This window comes from Archocentrus centrarchus, chromosome 15 (assembly GCF_007364275.1).
Source record: "Archocentrus centrarchus isolate MPI-CPG fArcCen1 chromosome 15, fArcCen1, whole genome shotgun sequence".
NCBI classification, from domain to species: domain Eukaryota; kingdom Metazoa; phylum Chordata; class Actinopteri; order Cichliformes; family Cichlidae; genus Archocentrus; species Archocentrus centrarchus.
Window position 1 is genome coordinate 13,464,962 of NC_044360.1, and position 26,538 is coordinate 13,491,499.

Below are 26,538 nucleotides of genomic sequence, written 5' to 3' on the forward strand. Positions count from 1 at the left end.
TTAATCCTGTATCCCAGCATGCCCACAACAGAGAGAAACAACATAAGTCCCAATTTCAAACTCTTATCTAAACTTGGGTTTTTTCAACCTGAAGCCACTTTTGCCAAAACTATTATCCAGTTTTGTCAGAAAAGACAATAAACTAAACACTTAAACTGAAAGGACAGTTCGACTCCATTTTTTTTTTTTGGCCTTTAACAATATTTATCCATTTAGAATATTTTGGTGTCAGTTGCCCAGCTTTGAGAATATCTGCAGTGGAAATGTCTGCCTTCTCTTGATATTATTGAACTAAATGGGATTCAAAGTAGTGGTGCCAAAAATAGATACCCCCCCCAACTCAACAGCAATGCCTATTTCCAGAGATCAAGACTCAGTAACAAAAAAATATATATATATACAAACTTTGCTGTGAGTAGTTTCATGTCAGCACGGCTTTCTCATTTATTGAACAATACACCAAATATCACAGTGTACAGAAGAAAGAGCCCATATCCTCATGTTGAAAGGCTCATGCTAGTTAAAGCGTGACAGGATGCAAACAGTAACCCCCAACCCTTGCCCCCTCAGCTGAGCTATGTTGTAAACTTCTTTAGGTTGCTGTATGTAGACAATAGAAAGAACATAGAAACTGCTCACAACAAGGTTTTTTTTTTTCTTTTGAGTAACTACACCAAGATTTAAAAAAAAAAAGGCATTGCTTTTGAGATGTTTAAAAGTATTTTTACTGGCACTTGTATGTAGGAACACAAGGCAAGTACTATCTCTTACTATTATATTCAAGAGAAGGCAGACATTTCTACAGTGAATAACTTCACAGCTGAGCAAATCAAACCAAAACAGTCTAGATGGATAAATTCGGGCCAGAGGAAAAATCTATCAAACATTTGATTTTTAGAGGACAAATCAGCTTAAAACTACAATCTAAATGCATATGTACATTGTAATGCAAGTGAGGAAATTTTTACACAATACATTTAATCAGAAAACCTTTTTAAAAATCTTACCCTGTGGAGGGGGTCATGATGCAGCCTCCACGATCAACGGTCATCCTGCAGCCGCAGCCGCGCTCTGGGGTGTCGTGGTTCATGCCAAAATTGTGACCCAGCTCGTGTGCTAAAGTCACGGCGGCACCCAGTGGGTTATCAGAGTGATCCTATAATGGAAATAAAGGGCATCCAACTCGGTAATTGTGTCCAATTTTATGTGTTTGACTATGTGTGAAGTTATTTAAGCCAGCTTCAAGTGAAAAAAAAAAAGAAAAAAGCAAACTGAGGTGCATTATCACTGACAAAAAAGCAAAGGAGGAGGAGAGCTTTCAAAGAAGACAGTTTTTAAGCTGCAGATTCACAAAACAGTAACTGTCCAACTTGCTCCCTTTGTCCTTCTCCTATTACTCATTCTCCTCATGGAGGCCTGAATTCATCTGCCACTCCACTACCCCTGCAGACCCAATCATACCTGCTGCCAGTGGAGACAGCTTCTGAAGGAAGCCCCTATAAACCTATCTCTGTATGACTTGGTACTGCATTGATAAGCAAGACAAGGGAGACGGAGATGGAGAATGACATGAGAGAGAGAGGGGGAAGTTTCACTTTCTGCTAGTTTTATAGACAGACGGGGTGGGAAGAGCCAGACAGAAATGGGGGGCATTTGGAGGGTAACTGAGATATTAAGTCAGTGTAGTGTATAAAGCATGTCTGCCAAGGTGAATGGGAATGGTAGTAAACAATGACAAATGACTGCAATCAAACGGTGTTATTATTTTGCCAAAATTCTGCTGTTAGATAAAATGCATCATTCTCAGCAAACTATAATTAAGATTAAAAAAAAAGAAAATCACTGAAAGTTTTCGACAACAGCTTTTCATTCCGTGCAAAACAGACACATTTTCATACACAGAATGATGCACACATTTCTCACAATGATACCTGAAAAATAAAACTCGCAATACCCTGATTTGCTTTCTGGTGGTGAGCGTTACATAAAAAAAAAAAACATTGATATCAATCTCATGAATGTATAGTACACATGAAATAAGCACCATTAGCTCATGAGCTTAACTTTGCATAAAGAATGGAAACAAAGGGAAAATAGTTTGCCCGACTCTGCCCAAAGGTAAAAAAAAAGAAAAAAAATAAGAGAAAAATCACCCACTGTATCATGCATTTTCTTCCAGCTGTGACTCTGAATACAGATTCCTCATTGCATGCCTATGTATGAGTGCCACTAATGCCAAGCAATACATTAACCTCTGTGCCGGTTTACACAGGGAAGAGTAATGTAGGTGACTGCTGGCTGCAGATGAGCCTACGCACAAACCTCCAACATCTCAATATGTTGTGCAGACCAGAGCATCGAGCAAGCAAATTGGTTAATCCAACTTTTGCCATGGGGAATGCTTGAAACGGGAAATAAATGTTGGGATAAATGTTTAAACTAAAAGAAAATACAGAAATGTCTGCGACTGCAGCCCAGAGAACCTGGTGATATGGTGCAATACAGTTGATGAATACTGCAATATCATCCAAATGCCTGTTTAAATGTTTCATAATGTGCAAGATTCACATTTTGTAATTAAGCAAACCCTGAAAAAAAAAATAAGGCTGCCCATTTACTGTTGTGCACTTTACCATGATTCTCTGCCATGTAGCTTATATGAGAAAATGTCATGATTCCTTTGAAGACAAGGTCATAAGTCAATATTAAGGACAAGCTGAACCATTTCCTGCTGTGATTAAAGATCAGCATCATGGGGAGCTGCACCCTCCTTTTTTACAGGAAGGATGGAAAAACTTTGCTTTGCTTCTGTCATGTTTACTAGTGGGTTGGTGCACTGTGTGTGTGTGTGTGTGTGTGTGTGTGTGTGTGTGTGTGTGTGTGTGTGTGTGTGTGTGTGTGTGTGTGTGTGTGTGTGTGTGTGTGTGTGTGTGTGTGTAATTCATAGCTGAGTGCTCCCTCACAAAAAGTGTAATATCAGTGTCAACAACCACAGTCATTACTTTGAAGCTGCTATGAGATACTGTTGTGATGGTGAGAATTTGTGGAGATGGTTGCAACCAAGAAATGCTATGATGGGTGTGAAAATAACTCTCAGACAAGAATACTGTACAACATGAAAATCATTTACAAAAATACCTACAAAAAAAAATCTATTTATCATTTTGATTTAAAAAAAAAAAGTGACGTAGCATTGAGGAAGATTAATACCTTGTAGTGTATGGTTTGAGAAACAGTTCATCTCTTACTGCCCTCTAGCTACTTGTGGCCCTTTAATCTTGGTCCAGACCATCTGCTGGATGTAAGTGAAGGGGAAACCAAACATCTGGAGAACCCTCAGTACGGCCAAGGCCAGAAGAAAACATCTCTATTAATGGGGGACACACATCTGGGATGAGGCATAATGGCACTGGGATGATAACCACTTTGTGATTTGGCATGGATATCAAGTGCTGTAAAAGGCAGAGGAGCGTAACAGGCAGCTAATTTACTTTGTGCAGAAATTCAGGGCACCAGGGGTGCGACACAGTTGTGGGTAAAAATGATTTTTTTTTTATTCAAATGTGTGCTGTGTAAGAACTGACATTCACTCACAGACAGATCAATTTATCACATAAAAATGTAAATGTAGTTCTGTTGGGAAGCCGAGTCCTTTGATTTAATCCTGTGCCCCACCAATTCTGCTAACAGGCTTCTCTTCATTGGCTCCCTGTTAGATTAAAAATGAATTTATAATCCTTCTCCTCACATACAAGGTCTTGAATAATCAATCAATAATCTTAAATACCTCATAGAACCATATTGTCCTAATAGAGCACTTCTCTCTCAGACTGCAAGCTTACTTGTGGTTCCTAGAGTTTTTAAAAATTGAATGGGAGGCAGAGCCTTCAGCTATCAGGCCGCTTTCCTGTGGAACCAGCTCCCAGTTTGGATTCAGGAGACAGACACCCTCTCTAATTTTTAGATTAGACTTAAAACTTTCCTTTTTGATAAAGCTTATGGTTAGGGCTGGATCAGGTGACCCCTAATCCCCCTTAATTATGCTGCTATAGACGTAGGCTGTTAGAGGACCTCCCATGATAGACTGAGCATTTCCTCTCCACTCACCTCTTTTTATTCCCCAGGTGCTGCATGTCATTAAATTTGCCATCTCTCTCTCCCATAGTTTGTCTTTTGTCCTGTTTCTCTATGGTCTCTTTTTTCTCTTCTCTTTCCCCTCACCACCAACCCATCACAGCAGATGGCTGCCCCTCCCCGAGCCTGCTTCTGATGGATGGTTTCTTGCTGTTAAAGGGGGGTTTTTCCTTCCCACCATGGCCTAATGGTTGCTCATAGGGGATCATCTGATTGCTGGCATTTTCTCTCTGATGCAGCAGGGTCTTTACCTTACAGTATAAAGTCCCTTAAGGTGACTGCTATTGTGATTTGGCACTAAATAAATAAAACTGCATTGAATTGAATTGAACTTTCAGCCTTCACTGGACTCATTCAAGAGTGACTTTGCTTGTCACTGTTAAAAGTCTGCAGTGTAGTTCCACACACAGATAAACCAGAGAATCACACTGAAAACATCTAGCAATTACCACATAAAAGAGCAGTATCACTTTAACCTTCTCTCCACCTTTATGCACGTTCCCTCATTGATAACTCTCCACATGTCCTCCCTTTCATCCGATCCATCTCTGTTCTGCACTTTTTTTTTAATTCCAGTTGGTTAACTGACATTTAGGTATTGGTATCACTGAATTTATTTCCATTCATGATAGCAACACCAGGTTTCCAAAGCCCTCAGTATCTATCCAGCTTTAGAAGACTTTTGTGAAGGATGGTTGCTTGACGCATGCTGACCTAGACAGAAAGCGCCTTGATGCGGATTTAACACGCATCACCGTGTGAGTCTGAAAGAGGTATTAGAGTTGCTGCACGAAAGACTGATTGCACGACTTCAAATAGCAGCGGCGTGCGTGCCTGCAGACCAATCCTTCTGAGAGTTCACGTTTTACATACTGTTATGTGCAAGTGAGTGTTTGTGGTAATGTTAATGTAAGGGAGCGCCAGCACAAATGTCATTATGTTTTAAAGCAAGACTTCCTGGCAGACCTGTCTGTAAGTGCCCTTTCAGCAAACAATGAACACCTTTTCTGTGTAAATTGTGTCTGGATTGTGTTAGCCTGCTGAATCTGAACAATGTCAACACTGATACAATCAGGCTACACAGAGGAAAAGGAGGGTGGAGACATAGTGTGAGTAGTAAGAAGATTTTACACTCACCATGACAATGCCGCCAGACTGCTCAGCAGTGCACATACTCATAATAGGTGCCATGCCAATGGTGGTGCCCTGGAAGTAAACCCCGCTGCCAAGGAGATAAGCAGGAGACCAAAATGTTAGAGGCAAAAATTGTTGGGCTTTACATGATCATAGTAGTGGTATAACTGCAGCTTTTTTTGTAAAGTCCTACTATTACTGTATTACCAAGTAGTTTCTCAAATATTAGGAGAGTACGTAATGGTTTCAGTTTGTCTGTTAGCAGGATTGTTAAAACTTGTGGACCGATCTTAGAAGGCACTGGAGTTGCAAATGCAAACACGCTGTTGATTAGATTTTATCATTAAGATAATAGATTCACCTTATAAGCTGAGCGTTGTCATGAGGTTTCTGGGGAAGCAGTTTGACTTTCCTCCAGTCTAAGAACTCGTGCAGGGTGGTGAAGGGATCTTGGGTGATGGGACATTTATCAGAGTCACTCCACACCTCCAGACCCACAAGGGCCACCCGGATGTTCAGGGCCCTGTAGAACTGTAGAGAAGCATTTTAATAAGCAGAAAGAGTCGGTGTGAATGGAAAGTACTGGAGATTTGCAACACTGAGATTTCACAAATTTTCAAAAGACTGACGCATGTAAGTGAAGTGCAGCTGTCCCATAGCCTTTTACCTTTTGCTCACTCGATTCACTGATTTACGATTCTTTTCATTATAGCAACCCTAATTAATCACACAGAATACCTTTTAATATTTTTTCACAATATAAGATCATGTCTTTGCCATTTCTATAGCCACGCTTCCCTAAAGTAAATCCATCTGCCTACGTGGCCTGCTAGCTAGGGGGAAACAGCTCTGGCAATGGTGTTAGGCAGAATAAAGTCAGCTGCTTTAGTAGGAAATTAATATATCACACAGACATCCCATTAATCTTTGCTGCCAACAATATTTCTATTTTAAAAAGGTGATTTATCCCTCCTGTGCAAAGTGGAGAGGATATTTTACCTTGTCCACATAATTGGCTATCTCTACCAGTCTCTGCTTCACCTTCTCCAAGTCCTTTCCTTGTTTCTGAAACTGAAAACAAAATTGCATATAATGAGTGGAAGAAATTACACAACAGGTAGTGTTTTGGTGAAGACACAAACAAGACCTTAATTTTCAGAACATAAAAAGAAAAAGAAAAAAACAAAAGAAAGAACACACAAAAGCAGTAATTGATATGGATGAGTTGCTTGAAACATTCACTGGCACTACATTTTTCTCTGTGTTAGGCAGGTTGTCAAGCTGTGACCATCTGGATCTAGAAAAATCTCCTAGTGTTAGAGAGGTGAATGCCACGGCCGCAGGGAGCAGGTATACTGGCAGAGACGACAGCTTGGAAAGCTTTGGATCCAAACTGCAGCTCAAGTCAGACCTTCTATTTTCACCCTTCTGTGTATCCAAGTGCACTGATGCCGGACTGCATATCTAAGCCTAACAACATACTTGATCCCTTATCCTTCTTTTCATTTCCTTTCCATTCAGGTCAGTGGCATCAGCAGAGGGTTGTCAGGAGGAAGCCCCACAAATAGCTCTTCAGTCCTTGTGGGACACTATTCACTATCCACATGGTTTTTTCCCCGTTTCCTGTCTGCTCTGCTAGGGAATTGAAAACAGAACTTCCTGTCAGAAAAGAGCTGCTGCCACAAGACCACACTGCTTGTTGCACACTCATCCCACTCTGCAGCTCCAGTGGGATCTATTCCATACTTCGTACATCTCGCCCTTGTATCATGAAGGATTGCTGTGATTTTAATGTGTTTTAGTCTCTGTTCCTCAAAAATTACATTTATAAAGAGAAGCAAGAAGGTGCATTACCTCTCTGTTGTCTGCAACAATGATCAGCTCAACATATTTGGTCGTCTTCTGAGCATGCCTTTTATGCTGTGATAAATACACAGATGTAAAAGTTAAAAGGTTATTAAAATCTCTGTCATCTCTCATTGCCTCTACTTAAAGGGTTTAAGATAAAACCTTTAAAAAAATTGCAATAGCTGAAAAATGATATTTACATTCTTGCCAATACTACCTACCTAAAACAATGTAAAACAGGTAACATGGCCATATTCAGTGGAGTTTTGCCCACTTGTTCCAGCTGTTATATTAGAACCAATTCCTTTCAAAGAACCCAGAGCTGAGATAATCTATTACTCAGGGGTAATTAAGTACTGTATATAGTTAAGTTTCACTTCCTGAGTCAGATGGAGTTCTTAATGCTTGGAAATAGGGGCAGATGGATGCTGCACCTGCTCAATGCAAATCATTGGCCAAACCTTCTGCGTGGGCCCTTGACTCTGTACTCTCAACACTGATAAAATGAGTGTCAAACCCAAGGCAACACCCTGAGGGAAGTCATTCAAACAAGAATGCTTGCCAATATACTCATCTTGGTCAAATGCCCATTTATCTTTAATCAGTTATAGTGATAGACCTATCCTTCAGACGTTCTTAATGTTAAAAAAAAAAACAGTAAAACGATAATGGAGCTCTGAGCTGTTTATCCAGTGTCACTGTGATGAAAAGAAAACAATAATAATCTCACCCTTGTATGGAAAGACTGGAAGGGGCTTTCAATGTGGTTTTCAGAGGCAACTGAGGACATGTTGAAGCTGTGGCCGCAGGCTCCAGGGGTCAGTCTGAGCTCCTCCACTCTGTAAATTAAGTGAGCCCCAGTGTCATCGCCAGACACAGGCTCAATGATGAATGTCTTGTTTTCTAGTGCGATGAAGCCTCTGCGGAGACAACAGCACAAGTCTAAAAAACAAAACCTCAAAGCATGACCAGTCTCTCAAATGTGGAGCTTGATTAAATGGGCTCTCTCTAATGGAATATGTGACAACCGAGGTGGCCCATTTCCTGCCAGCCCACTTTTACTAAAGCCAAATGGAACTATAAAAAAAAATATATTTATTAATCAAGCCACAGAGAGTCAGGGTGAAAACTAATCATGCCTTCATGTATAAATCTATTGCACCTATACAGATCTGCATAGTGGCTTAACTGGTGGATCTTTTTTAGTGAAAGGATCACATCTCTAATTAAGTAGAAAAGATGAAAATGTGCATGTTTAATAGTTCAGCTTAAATACAGCTTTGAATTACGGTTGGTTGATAGCAACAGCAAGATCATAATTATTGCCCAAATGAGTCCAGATATTTGCTGGATCCCTCCGTGAGCAAAGACAATGAGGCGTGACATTTCACCAATTCCTGCGAGTCACACCAAGTTACTGACAGCACGCTTAAGCGGTTTAAGAGCGATGGGCAGCTGTGCTGAGTGACTTAAATAAATATAAACATCAGGGTGGCAAATAGCACTTAAAGGGCAGTGCAGAGATGCTGCTTGAATACAAAATGATGCCCGAGATTCTTACCGAAGGCCTGTACAAGCACTGAGGGTAACGTCAGAGTTGGGATGCGCCTGCACTTCCCCATGGTAGTAGCAGTGATTCTAAAAGAGATTGTTCATATTTTAAAAAAAAAAAAAAACCTTTTACATTCTGGAGATGAAAAACACTTTAAGGAAACAAAGCATCAGGCTGTGGATAATGTGATGCTGAAAAAAAATTAATAAATAAATAAAGCAGCTTGTCACATTCTTCTCGCTGTACTGTAGCTTCTACCTGACTTTAAAAGAACAACACAGTAAAAGAGACACTAGAACTATGCTGATGCTGTCCCAACTCATGTTCATTTAAATTAGCTCTTAAGAAGTCTGTATACACTTCCTTTTCTAAAAAAAAAAAAAGGGGGGGGGGGGGCTATTTGAAATTAATGCAACCTATAAAGTTGAAGAGAAAGCAGAAAAAACTGGCACGCATGGAAGGTGACAGTAATATGGTAATTGTTCGTCTTTCATTAATCCATCAGACTGCTCTAGCGGAAGGAAAAGGAGACATTTAAGGCTCCTCAGAAACAGTGAAAATGCTGTTGTCTGACCACACGGAGAGCAGAGGAAATGACTCTCATTAGGAGGGAATACAGACCTCCATTTACTGTCTAGTAGCACTCCAGCCCTTTTAAATCAACTGTCATTCCCCACTACACTGACCATTTTTCATTCCCTGTACTGAACTCCAGTAGGAAAAAAATTGGGGTGAGATTTCTGCAAAAACTGAGCTGAAGCAACTTCTGTTTAACAAGTTCAATACAAGCTAATGAAGTAGGTGGGAATGGATTTGAGATTCATTAGATTAAGTATAAAAATAGAACAGCTATAAAGGCTCTGTGCTTAGGCTATGGTTGACCTAGATTAGTTCACCTTTCACAGAGGAAAACATCAGGAAGCCTTAGTGGCTGCCTTTGTGTCTCTAACCTCAACGTGTCTGCGCTTTATAGAGCAGCTAAATGTTGAGTGACAGAATATTTCAAAAATACAGAACAGAAACCAAATACAGTCATGAAAAAGAAAGTTTTCACAGGATTCTGTGTAGTTCTCTCAGTGTTTCCACAGAATAAAGACAATAAGTAGCAGAAGTTTTAGCAGTTTGCTGGTCTGGAGAATTCAGGTGTGTGTTAACAGAATGCCACAATTTTCCCAGGAGTGGACATCCCAGCAAATTCACCCCAAGTTCAGACTGTGCAAAGCTCAGAGAGCTACATCTCAGACGTTACAAAAATAAAAAAAATTATATAAAATAAAAAAAATGGCAGCATGGAGCAATGCCCTTTGGACAGATGAGACCCAAGTGGAGATGCTTGGCCATAATGCATAGTGCCAGGTTTAGTGAAAACCAAAGACAGCATATCAACACACCTCATACAGTACCAACTGTCAAGCATGGTGGTGGAGGGGTGATGATTTGGGCTTGTTTTGCAGCCACATGACCTGGGCACCTTGCAGCCACTGAGTTGACCATGAATTCCTGTGTATACCAGGATTATAAATATTCTAGAGTTCAATGTGAGGCCATCTGTCTGACAGATAAGCTCAGATGAAACTGGCCAGTTTGCAGTCATGCAGCAGGACAACAATGTACAAGTACACCAGCAAATCTACAAAAGAATGTCTGAAAAAGAAAAGAATCAAGGTGCTGCATTGAACCAGCCAAAGTCCAGACCTAAACCTAACCTGAAATGCTGTGGCAGGAACTTAGGAGTGCAACGCATAAAAGAATGCCCGCAAACCTCAATGAACTAAAGTGACATTATAAAGAAGCATTACTGCTGGTTCTAGAAGCTTTTGAATAATGGGGTATACTTACTTTTTCACAGGACTACATAGATTCCTGAGAAAACTTTATTTTTCACATGACTGTAAATCATGGTTAGCTTCTTTACCTATCTAGTTTGTTTATTTACTTTAAGTTTTAAAAAATCATCCTAATTAACTATTATTAATTAGGATGATTTTTTATTAATTAGCAGTATTACCTGCACTGCATTGTTCCAACTCTTCCTGAAGCTACACGATCTCCAAATTGATGTCCAAGTATTTTAACCAATGACAGACAAGGACTGAATGTTTTGTTAAACAGCATGAAATCCTGACCCACTGCTAAGCTACATAAGGAGTCAATTTACATACTGATTTAGAGGTCAGCTCAGGTATATTTTACAAGTGGTGACTTGCATGCTAGAAGAGTAGCAGCAATATTATTGTCTGTGATTTTGCATCATTTGTATATGAATAATACACGAATAGTGGGTTCATTACAATACATTCTTCACATACCGATTCCTGATTAACACATGTACAGCAGGTACTGAAGGTCTAACATCCACCAATGAAATATTAAATGTGAATGTGGCCAAAAAGTATCCTCACTGTCCAATTAAACGTGATTTTGATCAGCTGCAAAAGGGCATGAGACTGTTAACTGAGCTTTTTATTGTCACAAATCACAGGTTGTCCTCTATAGTGGTGCTAAAAATGTCTCTCTAGTCATGGGAAATAAAAATATCACTGACTAAAGAATCAGTTGTGCTTGGATTTTCTTTGCTGAGCCAGACATACTGATTTTGACCATTCATGTGCCATACTGAAAAGCCTTGACAAGTACTTTCCAAAGAGTAGCAAGCACTGTGCCTTACACAACTAGCATGCACACAAAATTAAACAAGCAGTCAAGAATACACCATCTGCTAAAAGGGGATTCCATAATAAAATCCCGATGGCAATGTTGGCTGAAAAACTACCAGCATGAAGCACAGCTTATCATCAAGTAGGCCACAGGATATAGCCTGTTCACCAACAGTGGGACGCTTTCAAATATACACTCAGTCACATGGAAGCAATTTAAAAAACAACCAAACAAATGAAAAAAGAGAAAAAAAAAATCAATAAAACTCTCATTTCTATCCTAGATTTGATTTTAAATGTGTAAATCTGATCCTCTGGAAGAAAAGAAAACTCATCTGTCTATGTGAGTGTTTTTAAAGGGTCAGTTTTTACAAAGTGGCTGTGCAGCACCACTGAACATCAACTTGACCATAAATGTCAAAAGCACTCAAACGGCGCCCTACCGTGACGTTGTGAGAACCGGTGACTGCACTTCCATCCTCCTGGTAATGTGTCTCGGTGTAATGGCTGGCAAAAAGACCCCTATGAAGAGAACAAAACAAGAACATAAAAAATTTACTCATTGATAAGAAAAAAAAGAAAGCTTTGTTTGCAGATTACTGAGCAGCCTTGATCCTTAGTTGACTTTATATGTAGATTGCTTGTAAGGATTTGGGTGATGTGGATGAAACAGCATTCTGAGGCCAGGAGAGACTTGATTTTCTCAAAATGTATTACGTGATTCACAAGTGTCCTTGAATCCCCTGGATTCAGCATGAATGAGTTGAACCAATGCTGATGTAATTTCTCAGCATGTGTGTACGTGTGTGTCTGTGCATATCTTTTCAACTGTGTCAGTGTGTGTGAGTGTGTGTGTGTGTGTGTGTGTGTGTGCGCTTTCTTCTGCAGGCCATGAACAGATGGACACAGAGAGACCCACCCAGTGCATTTGGCAAAGGAGCAGTAGAAACACCCTTTTTTTTTTTTAACAGCTGCACAGTCACATTGACATCAGGCCAGGTCATCTCAAGTTGTGTGTATGTATTACAAAGAGAGATGGAGGTGGGAAAAAACCCAGAAAAGTGACAATTATTTCTACAAGTTTAACATCAGAAAACATCAATATACAAAGGTGGTAATACGGCAAAAAAGCAGGAGAGGAGATGGAATTAAAAACTGGATCACACACATGTCCCATAATGCTGTGCCATCTCATGCAACTTGCACGCACGGAAAACCAGAATTGGATGAGACTGATGGTAATGGTGAGGCATTAAGTAGTGTGTTTTTTTTCCATTCTTCAGGACCATTTAATATCTTATCTGGATATTTACAGTTAATTATTTCATCACCCATTTATAGGAGGATCAATCCTCTGTGCCCCGAGCCTGACCACATTTAACTTCATTAAATACTTATTATCGCTTTAATGTGCCTTATCATGCCATTAGCAAGCTCTAAACCAAATCTGATAAGCCAAGCGGCCAGTAATCACTTTGAAGAGCCCGGTACGTCTCATAAAAAACTGATGACACATCAGAGGGTACTGCGCGCTTCACGGAAAAGCCCAAAATATGTATCTCAATAATGAATGTGCAAAAGGAGTGTTAAATAGTGACACTGAGAAACAGCCACAGCACCATTACTACAGCACAGTTATAGGAAGGCACACTCAAACTGCTGTATTTGCCATAAAGATGAGATTTGGGTCACGTGAGTGGTAATTCCAAGCAAATGCTCTCGTGCTGTATTTTTCTGGGACATGTTGGGAAAGCCAGCTTAGGGCAACGTGGCCGCTGGTACACATACTGTGGAAAAGCTGCGGGATTTACATGATGGAATCTCCCTGTAATCAACTCATTGGCAAGAGTACACAGAGTTTATCAGGCCATGAATGTTTACTGTGTGCTTGCAGAGAATTTCCTCTGCCCTCACTGGTTACCTTACAGCGCAGTTGGTGTGGGACTGTGTATCTTACATGGCTGAAAATGACCATGCTGGGGATCAAATGCTTCTGGTTTCCATTGCTGCAGTGCTCCAATGTTGTATCGTGTATCTGTTCCAGTACAGAGAAATAATGAGTTGTTGCACTGCTACAACAGGCCTTAGTTTTCTTTATTGTGAGCATATGCATATTTGGGGGCCAAGCACAGTGATTCTTTTAGGATTCTTCAAGGTTTTTCTTATTATTGCATCACCATTATCATCATCATCATCATCAATGACTTTTTTCCTTTCTAATGGGAGTCTATGGCAGCCCCTAGAACCGTCCAGTCAAAAACTGTGAAATTTGGCAGGACATTCTCATTCTCATTTTCACCAAGTTATGTGCCACTATCTCGAGCACTGTAGCACCACCACTTAGGGCAAAGTTGGACCTGCGTTTGCGACTATAACTTGTGACCTGTATGGCTGATTTTGAAAATTGAGCTACCGTCGAAATTCTTGGATCTAGCTTAGTTCAACACACCCTATGACGTAATTTCCCGCTATACTGGATTTTCCGTCATATTGGATTTCATGGAAATTCTTTAAAATTTTTCACTGGTTACAAAGTTTGTCCAATGTTTACCAAAACTGACTCAGATCATCTTCAGGCCAAACTTCACAGAAGTTATCAGAGCACCAAAGCACTTGCCCGTCAGAGCCAATCAAAATTGGTGGCAAAGTTGCCAAACAGGAACTTAGCTCATATCTCAGAAAACTTTTTATCTATGATCTAGGACCCCTTCAGAAGGAAGCATGAGAATTTTGGTGACTTTTGACCTTTAGGGGGCGCCATAATTAATAAAAGTGTGTCTTACCATCCAACTTGCTGGCAGATCTTAACACCTCTTCCTTGCTGTTCTCACAACTTGTTTCCTAGCAACTGTCACGTCTTACTGCTTGGCCCTGTCATTGATGGTCGCAGCTATATTTAAAAAATGTTTTCATTGAGAGTAGATTGTGAGTCTGACTTCGGTTAAAATGTGTTGGTCATGTTTACCCCCCAAAACACAGCTGCCTAGGAAAGAAACTGCACTTCGATGTAATTAAATCATTTTTACTGGGGCCTGCAACACACCTCCGTCTCCAAGTGCTGCCTTGAATTCTCCTTGATTATGTTATAAAAGATAAGCGTTGACATTTTTGAATCATGTGGAAAATAAATATATCTTTTACATGTGCTTATTCCACATGAGGAAAATGATGGCCTCCTGTGAGAACTGATAATTCATTCTATAGCTGTTACTGCTGAATAAGTTGTAGGATGTTTTATGCTCTGTGAGACGTCTGTATGTACACCACTACGTTACTCTTCCTCATAGAAAAACGCTTTCTTTTTAATTTTCACTCTTGTAATTGTTTAAGTCAACAACCACAGATTCTGTGGTCGTAACTGTGTGTTGCGATTCATTAGACACAGTCTAGCATCTAATTAACAGCTCACTAACGGTCGTCCAGGTTAATTGTGATAAATGATGGTCTGTTTAACAGCACCCCTGGGAGGCAGAAAATAATATTTGTCTTAAAGAATAATCTCCCATCTTACAAGAGACTTCTTAGATTTAATTTAAGTTTTCTGAAATAACTGCATGAATTATTGATTGCCTCTAAAAAGCCAGATGAATAGTTTTCCACAGCTGCCTTTTGAGGCTAGAGTGCTGCTCGTGCACGTGATGTTTAAATATAATTAGGAGTATGATTCACTATTTGGAAAGGGCCTTCCAGTAAATCTAAATCAAGACTCCCACATATGTTTGCAAGAGCACTCATTGTGTTGCTGAAATAGCTGATCTAACCTTCAAACTCTGATCCATGATGTCTCAGATGAACATGCAGTACGTTTCTGTTGCCATTCCATCTGTTGACATAAGTGGATTGCTACACTATATCCTACACAACGACCGAGGCTGCCAGAGATATGACTAGCGCAATGCAGGGACAATACAGACAAGGACAGCATAAAACTCAATGCAGCAGACCACAGAGGATCCTTCTTCATTTTAGAGGCATAAAACCAACTGGCAGATGCTACTTTCCGCCATATCTGAAATTATAGGAGAGCTGTTGCTGTCGCTGAATTGAGCAAGTGCTTTGATGAGTTTTATTTAAAAAGAACAAATCAAATCAAACAGACAAAGATTCGCTACAACAGTGTGATCGATGAAGCTGAAACTAAATGCATCACTCGCTGTTTACACAAATCAATGTTTTTAATAACATCTTTCTCTCTCGATCCAGAGAGTACCATGTTCTGTGCAAGTGCAAAAACTAATTTACATATATGTGACTGTGGCTCATGTAATAATTCACCATTACACAAATCCCCTTGAGCATGGAACCATTTGAGAGCAATGTGGCTCCTCTTGCAGCCTCTCTGCTTCCTTTGAAGAGTGCTAACTTCAGTGATTTCTTTTAATCCCCTCTCCCCCCACAAGCCTAACCCTAAGCCTTCCTATAGCTGCTACTTATGGTAGTATATGCTAAACTCCAAAAAGAGCAGACTACTACAGAAGCAGAGAGAGATGAAGACGAGAAGAGGAACTAAAGAGGTGTGGCTGACAAGTCTAATTCTATTTCCACATACGGCTGCATTCCAAATTGATTTACATACAGCTCAGTGTGCTTTCAGCTTAGGCTTGACTGTGGTGGGTGCACTGGAGTGTACAAGCCAGCACAGCCAGAGAAAACTAGAGAGAGACAGTGGTGAGGGTGGGAGGAGTGGAGGAAGCAAGCAAACAAACCAAAAAAAAAAAAAAAAAAATCCCTGAATTTTATAATTAAAGAAAAACTTTCCTTTAATTGTCTTTACTGGCTTCATAAAAGAATCATCATATCAATTTGTGCTTCTCCTGGTCATAATCATATATAAGTATATATAAAATCATTCTGGTCTTTATAGTTAACTGCATCACCTTGGTTGGCTCACTGAAATTGTGTCAGGCCTCGATGTTCGGTAGTTACACAGTTGCGGCTGATGAGAAGATCAGTAGTTTTGTGGGTACAGACAAATTTAAAATCAGATTTTATGATGGTGGTTGATGAAAATTCAGCAAAATGCCAAACGTATTATATATTCAACTTTGGGGAAGAGAAATGTCTGTTCAGAAATTCATGCAAGCCATGTAATAGCTGTTTCACTTCATTTCACACTGAAATAAAAATGACCTAAGCTGATGTGTGGGGCATCTGTGCAATATTTTAGTACTGCATAATAATCTTACTTTGTGTGTTTCTAGTGTTTACAGACCTTGCTGTGATGTTTGCTAGGTTGAATATTTTCTCTTGCAGTCCCAGGACACAACAAAGGCTAACCTAATGGACTGCTACTTACATAGTGCTTTTCTACTCAATTTAAGCACTCAAAGCGCTTTCTTACTACAAGTCTCATTCACCCATTTACACACACATTTATGCAAGTGCTTTTTCCTATGCCTAAGCACTTTTTAACCTAACATTCATATATTTGGTTCAGTATCTTGCCCAGGGATACTTCGGAGGAGGTAGGGATCGAACCACGACATTTCGATTAGCAGACAATCCATTGTCTGCTAATCTATGAACGTCTGTACAGATATTCATAGAAATTATATTTTGATGCCAAAAGATAATTTCTATGAATATCTGTACAGACTTTGATGGCAAACCACCTTATATTTGTTAAGGTCGTTAAACAAGAAAATATAACCCCCTGGTGGCACCAAAATGGCCTTGTAATCCATGCAACATACACTGAGACTCTATAGTGTGGATTAAACTAGTTGACCAGCCAACCAACCTATGACTGGGTTTCATAGTCCCGCCATTAGCAAGCACTAAAGAGTCACATTCATGGATGAGCAGACTAAGATTTTCTATTATATATGCTCCAGCAGGCACTGGATGAATATCAAACATGCAGGCTGATGGGGCAGGCCTATTTAAATATTGACTGACCAAAGCAAAGATAGCTCCTTAATGAGTCAAGATCTCTCTTTGCTTTGGAAGAAGTCACAGAGGGAGCGGCTGCTTGACTATTAAAAAAATCCTGCCGTAAGTCCTCAAAGATCCACATGATGACACTTTTCCTAAAATAAAGTGCCACTGCAAATGTACAAATGATTATATCTACGAGCGACCATGTCCACAATGTACAAGCAAACTTGATTTTCCATAACCAAATATGCTTTCATCCTGCTTAGTCACCAAGACGGTACACCTTCGCTCAAACAGCATTGTCTGTCTGTGTCCCTCACCTCAGGCTTCATGGCATTGTGTGCTCAAAGTGGTGCCTACGGCAAGTGAAGTCATCACATCACTAAAGTAAACCGCAGAGGGAAAAACACTGTTCCCTGTGCTTGAAAGCAGAGGTGAACGATGAATCATGGCAGGGGTGCAGTTAGTGGAGGTTGTCTCTCTCTAGCACACTCTAAAAATAACATAAATCAGAGTCAAAAAAATACAAATATCTCATAATAAACTCTGAAAAGCTTTTCCTGAATATGACACATCCATAGCCATATTGCTTCTTTCACGTCTGCTTGACTTGTTACCTGATAAAATGCAGACTGTAGACTGTATAAATGAGGGATAACACACAGGAAATGATGATATGTAATGGTAAAACGGTCTGATTTTTCTCTTTGCTGAATAAGAGGAGTCTGGTGGTCAGTGACTGATGGGAAATGGAGAAACCCTTTTAAAAGGAAGGACTCTGATAACACCAGTGCACTGCAGGTATCTATATTGGATTGGCTCACTTTAAAGCATGAGTGAAAGGTGACCATATTACTGTACAGCAGGTGAGATTTTTAAGTACAGTGATAATGGAGTCACTTTCTTCCTTCTGAATAAGCCTTCTCCCTCTGAAACCCAGTATGTCTTTTCCAACTCTAAAGGGTTTTATTTTCTTTTGTAGCCTGATGAAGGTAACCTTATCTTTCATGCTTCTGGATATTTCTTCCTTTTTACCACCGATTGCTTTTTTTTGGGCATTGCTTTTTACTGCAACAGAGTCTTAACAAGTCTTAAGAAATGATAACAGAATTTGGATAAAAATGAAAGGCTGCAGGTACAAAACAGGGATTAAAAAGTCTATGGCGTCAAGCCCCAGACCTTTTGATATTTCTAATGAAAGCACACTTCAGTTTGGGTGTGAAACATTGCAATTTATACTGAAGCTATATCCCTGTTATTATTTTCCTCAGCAGTGAGGCACAGCAGGGCTGTTAAAGAATGAACTGTTTCATTGCTGCTGGCCCACACGTCCGGAACTTTTAATACCAAAAAATAATTCCCACACTAAACATATTTTTCCTCGTAACTTTACAAAGAGCATGATGTCATATTCTCCTCGCTCCCATTAAAGGGAATAATTTTTCAAATCATTGTGAGGGAAAATGTGTTCATCTACAGCACAGCAAGAGTGAGCCCTGTGCACAATTGCAGGCCAGTTCTCTAACTTCTCTCTGGCTATGGTTCACTGCTAAAAAGCAGGCGTAACCTGTCCATCTTGTGCAAAATTAACCTCTGGTGTTTGTATCTTCACTGCATATTGCACCACTGAGGCTGTTTGTTGTAATTAATGCTCTGAGCTCATGCAGCTAAACATTAGGCTGCTTGTGAAATGTGTGGCTAAAGGAGTGCATGAATTCTTTATAACCCAAACAAAGGCGTACAGATTATTTCTGGGCACAAGATGATGATGGCACAAACTCAAAATGCCTAGAGGCAAGATCTGCGCCACCAACAAGCAGTGAGCCATAAAACACTTTATATCACAAGATGTTAGCAAAATATGCTTTTAGTAGCAGAGCATACAGAGATTACATGCTAAAAATTGAATCTTAACATCCTTTTCAGCAGAGGATTTGAAGTGTTCTGTCATTTAAAAAAAAACAAAAAACTTTCAAAGATTTTCATTTTAATTCTACTATTTTTTTTTTTTTTTTTTTGCCTGGTTTTACTTTTTCCTACTTATCTGGATCCATGGAGCAGGAGGCATCAGTCTAAGCACAGATGCTCATACATCCCTCTATACAGGCACCTCCAGCCAGCAGAGAAATATATCATCTCTCCAGTGTATCCTGGGGTCACCTCCCCAGTTGCCCAAAACACCTAACACCTAAACACCTAAGAAGGGACCAGAATTAGAATGTATGCTAGTCATATGGCTGTAGCACCTCAATTGGCTCTTTTTGATGTTGAGGAGTAGCGTCTGTAATCTAAGCTCCCCCTGAATGACTGAACTTCTCCCCCTTTGTCAAAGAGAAAGCCCAGACACCCTTTAGAGCACACTCAGTTTCCCCAGTTTAAGTCACGGCTCACACCTCATGGCTATAGGTCAGCATAGAAATGTAGACTGACCACTGAATAGACTTGTACAGCTTCTGCATCACTGTAGCCATTGCACTAATCTGTCTGCCCATCTCCCATTCCCTTAAGGAAATGAACAACACCCCAAAATACTCAAACTCTTCCACTTAGGCCAGCACCTTATTCCCAACCCAGCGAGAGCACTCCACACTTTTCCAATTGAGAACCCCCTGTGCAAACTGGAGATCATTGCTCAGTGAAGCTGAAAGAACCACATCATCTGCAAATGCAAAGACAAGATGCTGAGACCACAGACACTCTCCACTTCCTGGCTGCAAAAATCTGCAAAAAAAGGCGAGACCTAGAGTGGTCCAGCACTCACTGAATAGGAAATGGATCTGACTTATTCCCAGCAATGCCAGCCAAGCTCTCACTACTACTGGGGCTGAAGAGCTCCATAACAATGTACCCATACTCATGAAGCACCACCCACAGGACACCAAGAGAGATAAGGTCCAATGTCCTCTCGAAGTCCAAAAAATAGAAGCAGGCTGGTTGGGAAAACTCCTAATCCTTGGATATCCTTGAGATACATTGGTTCAAATAAAAAATAAAATATCTTCTATATAAGAATATAGAATAATACAGTAGATATAAGAAAAGATGCAGTAAATCAGAGATTGCAGCATAAAATATGTACAGTATATTTCACAGAACTTTATGTAAACATTATGCTTCAAATAGTGGATAGTACTGTAGAGGAACCATCGGTGACATCGATATTTTTATGTAATCCCTTTAAAATAATAACAAACGCCTGAATATCTACGTAGATGACTGTTCTTCTATCCATCCATCTATCCATTCTCTTCCACTTATCCTGTTCAGGGTCGCAGGGGGGCTGGAGCCTATCCCAGATCACATTCACACCCATGGGCAATTTAGAATTACCAATTAACCTAACCCCAGTAAATGCATGTCTTTGAACTGTGGGAGGAAACCGGAGTACCCCGAGAAAACCCACGCAGACACAGGGAGAACATGCAAACTCCACACTGTTCTTCTAAACAAACAAAACACTGTTAAAATCTCATATAGTAAATTGTCTTTTGTTTTTGTCTCAAAAAAAAACCATCAAAAAGCCTTCTACAATGGTTCTCTGCATAGTGAAGTTAATAATATAGATAATGCATATACAGAAGCTGCAAATCTTCATTAAAATTTTCTAAACTCTTCCTGCTCAGAATTCCAATGAACAATTCTGAACAGTTTTTTTTTCCTTTGCTGCTTCAATATTCCCATCCATAACAAACTACACACCGGAACTAATGAGAGACTAGGGATCTTCAAGGGAGGTGGCCTATTATTATTCATTGAAAAAGAGTAAACAAATGCATAAATGTTAATGTCAGAGGGTTCCTATCTGTCCAATTAATCTATGGTGGTTCCCCTGGGCAGCCTCATTGTTCAACCATACTTTTTTTTGCCTTCAGGGGAAATTTGCAATTAAGAACTGAGCAGAAAAGACATTAAAGATGTCTTTCATTTTTTCCCCTCCCTTTGATTTCTGTCTCCTTCTGTCATTGCTTTCTTTCTGAAAAAAAGAAGGAAAGAACTGGTGCATATCATCATCAGCTCCTGCTCTCCAGCAATAACATCCATCCATCCATCCGTCCATCCATCCATCCATCCATCCATCCATCCATCCAACAATCCATCCATCCATCCATCCATCCATCCAGCCATCCCGACTACCACTTTTCCTCTTTTCTGAAACCTTGACAGGAAGAAAACTTTAAACTACAAGCTGCAAGGGCCACATGTGGTGCATTAGACAACTACTTTATTATAATATGCTCCATTGACTACACATGTCCCAGACCATCATCTCTCCAGTCCCAGACCGCATGAAGCATTCCTCCCCTCCTTTTAAAAAATGTCTCACGTCATTAAACCCACTCTTTACACTTCCACGGATCCTATACTGATTCTCCAATAAGATAATAGCATGCAATCTTTCATTCTCCAGCCCATTACCCTGCAAACATGGTGGAGTTGCTAACTTTCACTTGGCACGGATGTATCAGTTTAACATAAGGATCAGGGTGAACAATCTGTCACTGATGCTGATGCAGTATAACACAAGTCGTCATGGTTGCTGGGTATTGAACACGAGATGCCAATTACTGTATGGGCCACAGGTGGTAAAACAATGAATTGCTTTTAAGTTAATCAGAGCTCCTTTTCTGAATTCCAGTTGTTCATTGATACCTAGAGTACAGAAAGTGAGAGCAGTCTGGAGCATGCCAGCGTTTAAAATATATTTACTGCGCCACAATGCATCACCCACTGACCACAGGATATAGAGGCCATAAAAGAATTGGTTTCTAAAAAAAAAAGAGGGTGTAAAAGGATTATAAAAATATCACTGATCTTCAGGAGTTTAAGCTCTGCAAAATAAATGTAAGGTAGCAATAACCTTAATAGATAAACTCAGTTTATTAAGAGTTTGGCCATCCTCTCCAGTGTTTATATTAAATTGTCAAATTAAAGAGGCAAAATTAATTACAGAGATTTGGGAAAGCGGCTACAGTGAACACAGCAGACTGTTAAACATTACACAAGAATTCATTAAGCCCAACTATAAACATAAATATCTTACTTCCGCTCATTATTTAATTAAATTTTCTAAACCTGATCAGTATGTACAGTAAAAAGGCTTGTTAGCATGAAATGTTTGAGAATTAAACACTCCAAAGAGCTTGAAAGTTTTACACTCACTGAACACTTTATTAGGTACACCTACTGGGTTAAACTGCCTTTTGCCTTCAGACCCGCCCTAATTCTTTGTGGCACAGATTCAAAAAGGTGTTGGAAACATTCCTCAGGGATTTTGGCCAATATTGACATGGCAGCATCACAGAGTTGCTGCAGGTTTGTCAGTTGCACATCCATGATGCAAATCTTCTGTTCCGCCACACCAAACAGGTTTTCTATTGGACAGTGACAGTACAGTGAACTCATTGTCATGTTCAAGAAACCAGTCTGAGAAGATCTGAGCTTTATGACACGCTATCCTTTTGGAAGCTGCCATCAAAAGATGGGTATACAGTTTTCATAAAGGGATGCATATGATCAGCAGCAATACTCATGTACACTTCATACAAAGTAGGATGGACGCATGCTTTCATGCCGTTTATGCCAAATTTTGACCCTAACATCCAAATGTCACAGGAGAAATTGAGACTCATCAGACCAAGCAACATTTTTTCAGTCTTCGATTGTCCACTTTTGGTGAACTTGAGTAAATTATACTGTAGCCTCCGTTTCCTGCACCACTTGCGATATTCTGCTGCTGTAGTCTATCTATTTCAAGGTTCCTTATGTTGAGCATTTAGAGATGCTCTTCTGCATACCTTGGCTGTACTGAGTGATTATTTTAGTTACTGTTGTCTTCCTATCAGCTTGAAGTAGTCTGACCATTCTCCTTAGACCTCTGGCATCAAAAACGCATTTTCTCCCAGTGATCTGCTGCTCACTGGAAACAGCTTCTTCCCAGTGGCTATCAGGCTCCTCAATACCCAAAATAAACTTTCAGCAGTCACTGAGCACTGCTGATCCCAGTGCAATATGTACCTGAAGTGCCCTCTGTATTACATCCATCTATTCCACTGCCTACCTATGCCACTGTTAATAGGATTAGGATTATTACCTAATTATTTATTATTTATTGTTTCTATTTATAAGTAGAACATACTGTTTTTTTTTTTTTAACTCTGATTTTAAGAGTATGATAGTTTGTATGGACCAAGTTCAATCTCGTTCAGCAATAAAGTTTATCTTATCATATCTTGTTTTCTCTTTTTCAGCACGTTCTCTGTAAACCCTAGAAATGCCTGTGTGGAATAATCCCAGTAGATCAGCAGTTTCTGAGAGACCAGCCCACCTGGCACCAACAACCATGCTCAAAGTCACCTTTCTTCCCCATTCAGATGCTCGGTTTAAAATTCACCAGCCTACATATTGAAATGCACAGAGTTGCTGCAGTGTGATTGGCTGATTAGATATTTGTGTTAACAAGCAGTTGAACAGGTGTATATAATAAAGTGGCTGGTGAGACTCTTTAAAATGAACATGCTAGCTTCGTGTCTTAAGGAGCCCTCTGTAGACTTTTCTATAAAAGTCTACAATATTACTGACATTCATGTCTTTTGTTTGCTGTAACATGGCTGAGAGTCTGAAATGCATGTAGTCACATTAATGGACAGGTACACACAGGATTATGACCGAGCATATTCCTCATACATCTTTGCGAGTTAACTTATTTTTTAAAAAAAAGAAAAAAAAAAGACAGAGAGAGAGAGAGAGAGAAAAGCTGTTTTGGATAATGCTCGAAACAGCAACAACATCACATAAAAAGTGTTTATCTCACAAACTCAGCTCCTAATTTGCAATATGATTAAGATGTGTCAGTGATTAATTTCTGCTATTGCTAGTTCAGAAGAGAGACTGCAGTACTCACACACACACACACACACACACACACACACACACACACACACACACACACACACACACACACACACACACACACACACTACTCTTTGCACACTCAAACGTCTCACAGCCTTGATAAAATCAAAGAATTAACAGCCCGCTGTTAATGACAATGGTGCTAAAGACATTCAAAAAAGTGGCTGAATTTCCCTGATGCTGACAAGTCTTTTGTACAAGTGGCAAGTAGTCCACATGCACAAATGTGGGAAAGTTTTATTAAAGCTGCAAGGAACATAAATCTTAAAATAAGTAAAGTATTAAAAATATTGAAATTAATCTGATTATTTGCCTGCATGTGCATTTTTTTAAAACTTATTATTCAGAATTAGTTTGGTAAGTAAAAACATCCTTCTATTTTAACCAACACAAAAATTGACTAAAGACTAAGTAAAGATCCTATTTATACTTTCTATTATAAGATAGAAATTTAAAGAATTATTACTAAGAATCCATTTACCAGTTCAACCCAGTAATCACATACTCTAGACCTGCAACAGTTCTGAAATGCATACCGTATATGCTTAGAAATGTTTCAATTTACATACACCATTTTAGAGAGGAAGACATTAAACTGAATGGAATCTGCAATGTACATGATAATACCAGTTTAAACTGCTACACATCTAGTGCAAAAGCAACATCAAAAATACAAAAAAAAATCCCTATATTCCATATCTTATATTATCTGCACTGACTGATGGCATTCTGAGCCTTATTGCTAACAATAAGCATATCAGATAAACACCCACGAGAGTGTGAAACAGCTGCTGAGCTGTTCTGTCTCAGTCCTTATTTCTCATGGGTCTGCTACAATTGACCCATTCTCTACTCCATGCTGAGATATGGCATAAGATGTGAATCATGCACAAAGCAATTTCTGCTTTGAAAAAGATTTCTCATTAACGTCTTTACATCAGGCTTTTATGGCTAAGAGTTTTGGGAGGTTGTGTGTGAAACGTGATTATGATATACTCTGCAGGCTGATTCCCTGGCCCAGAAACTGTAATCTGATGACAAACTGTACACTAATGGCTGCATTCTGCCACAGACAAATATATGAATGCGCATGATAATGTACAGATCACACATGCATTTCATTATCTTGAGAAATCTATTGATGTACAGTGAGGTAATGCAATCGCTCATGTAGCATACTCTCCAGGACATATTTCCTGCTGATGCAGATAAATGATGCCCGGGATAAATGTGGATATTATGCATCAACATCTGTAACCCCACTCCACATATCAAAAACTCCAGCATAGATAATAGATTTTCTGCTCACTGACACCAAGGCAACAGTTCATTCCACTGATGCCCTACTGAGTATATCACAGAGCCTAATTTAAAACAAAAAGGTTTGAGAACAAGCCTGCAAATGCATCACCTCTCTGGTCTCATTAGGAGCCTCTTATGCTCTGCAAAGTGCTCAGAAACTAAATAGTGAATCATATACACTCACAGGATTCTAAGCATTCTCCTAACTAGTACCCTTGACAGGTGACCCTTTCTTTGCACAGTATGTGTAAGGTTAAAAGCTGTCTGGAGATGTTCCACTCTATCCCCTTACATGAACGAGAAATTACCATACAAAGAGAGAGAGAGGAAGACAAACACACCACAACCCAACCATATTAGCTAAGTGCTGTGACAACAACCTCAGCATCCTCTCTGCTGCTGCAGACTCCTAAAAATAGGTCTGCAGCAGGACCAAATAGATGATGCCATGTGCTGACATACTGCATTAGTCCATTAATGCATTAAACTTTTTCAGCAAAAAGCATAATTACAACAATACCTGGAACACATATAATATTTTCAAATTACTCACCAATAAACTGGACTTCATCTGTTTCAATCCAGCAACAGTTTCAGGTAGTTGTATAGGTTCAACTCAACTCAACTTTTATTCTCAACTGCTGCCGAATGTATAGGACAGGCAGAGAACTGAAATTACGTTTCCCATGACACCATGGTGTGCAAAGAACATGTTCAGTATAAAAATATACAATATATACTCAAAATTTACACAATGAGAGAGAGTCTTGGCTTTGACTCCAGTGTTCAAAAAACTACCACTTTAATTTTTTCCATAAGCAACACCTAAGCCTACCCTCCCACTCTCCTTTCTTAGTGTCATTCAAGACTGGGCAACAGTCCCCAAGGACGCTTAGCATTATCCACAAACTGTTCAGCCAACTAATTAAAGATGGCAGGAGGCAAAATGTGATTACTATGTGCTCCAAGCTTAACAAAAACTACAAATACAATGTCAAAGAGGTAGAATTCACAATCAGATCAATACTCAAACAGATGGGATGTGTGTGTTTGGGATACTTGTCGATGTACACATGCACATAGTGCAAAAGGAGACCTGAAATAGATCTAGCTGCCAAAGTT

At 39.6% G+C, this 26,538-nt stretch overlaps 1 protein-coding gene across 2 annotated transcripts in view; it reads right to left on the minus strand.

The window, feature by feature from the left end:
- adam12b (ADAM metallopeptidase domain 12b) overlaps positions 1-26,538 on the minus strand; it is a 100,149-nt gene that overhangs the window by 39,380 nt on the left and 34,231 nt on the right. For both annotated transcript variants that reach the window (XM_030747429.1, XM_030747428.1), the window contains exons 4-11: positions 11,769-11,847; positions 8,678-8,754; positions 7,847-8,036; positions 7,123-7,188; positions 6,268-6,339; positions 5,630-5,799; positions 5,272-5,356; positions 1,008-1,156 (exon numbers count right to left, since the gene is read on the minus strand). In XM_030747429.1, the coding sequence (XP_030603289.1) occupies positions 1,008-1,156; positions 5,272-5,356; positions 5,630-5,799; positions 6,268-6,339; positions 7,123-7,188; positions 7,847-8,036; positions 8,678-8,754; positions 11,769-11,847 (888 nt within the window). The remainder of the gene's footprint in view (positions 1-1,007; positions 1,157-5,271; positions 5,357-5,629; positions 5,800-6,267; positions 6,340-7,122; positions 7,189-7,846; positions 8,037-8,677; positions 8,755-11,768; positions 11,848-26,538) is intronic.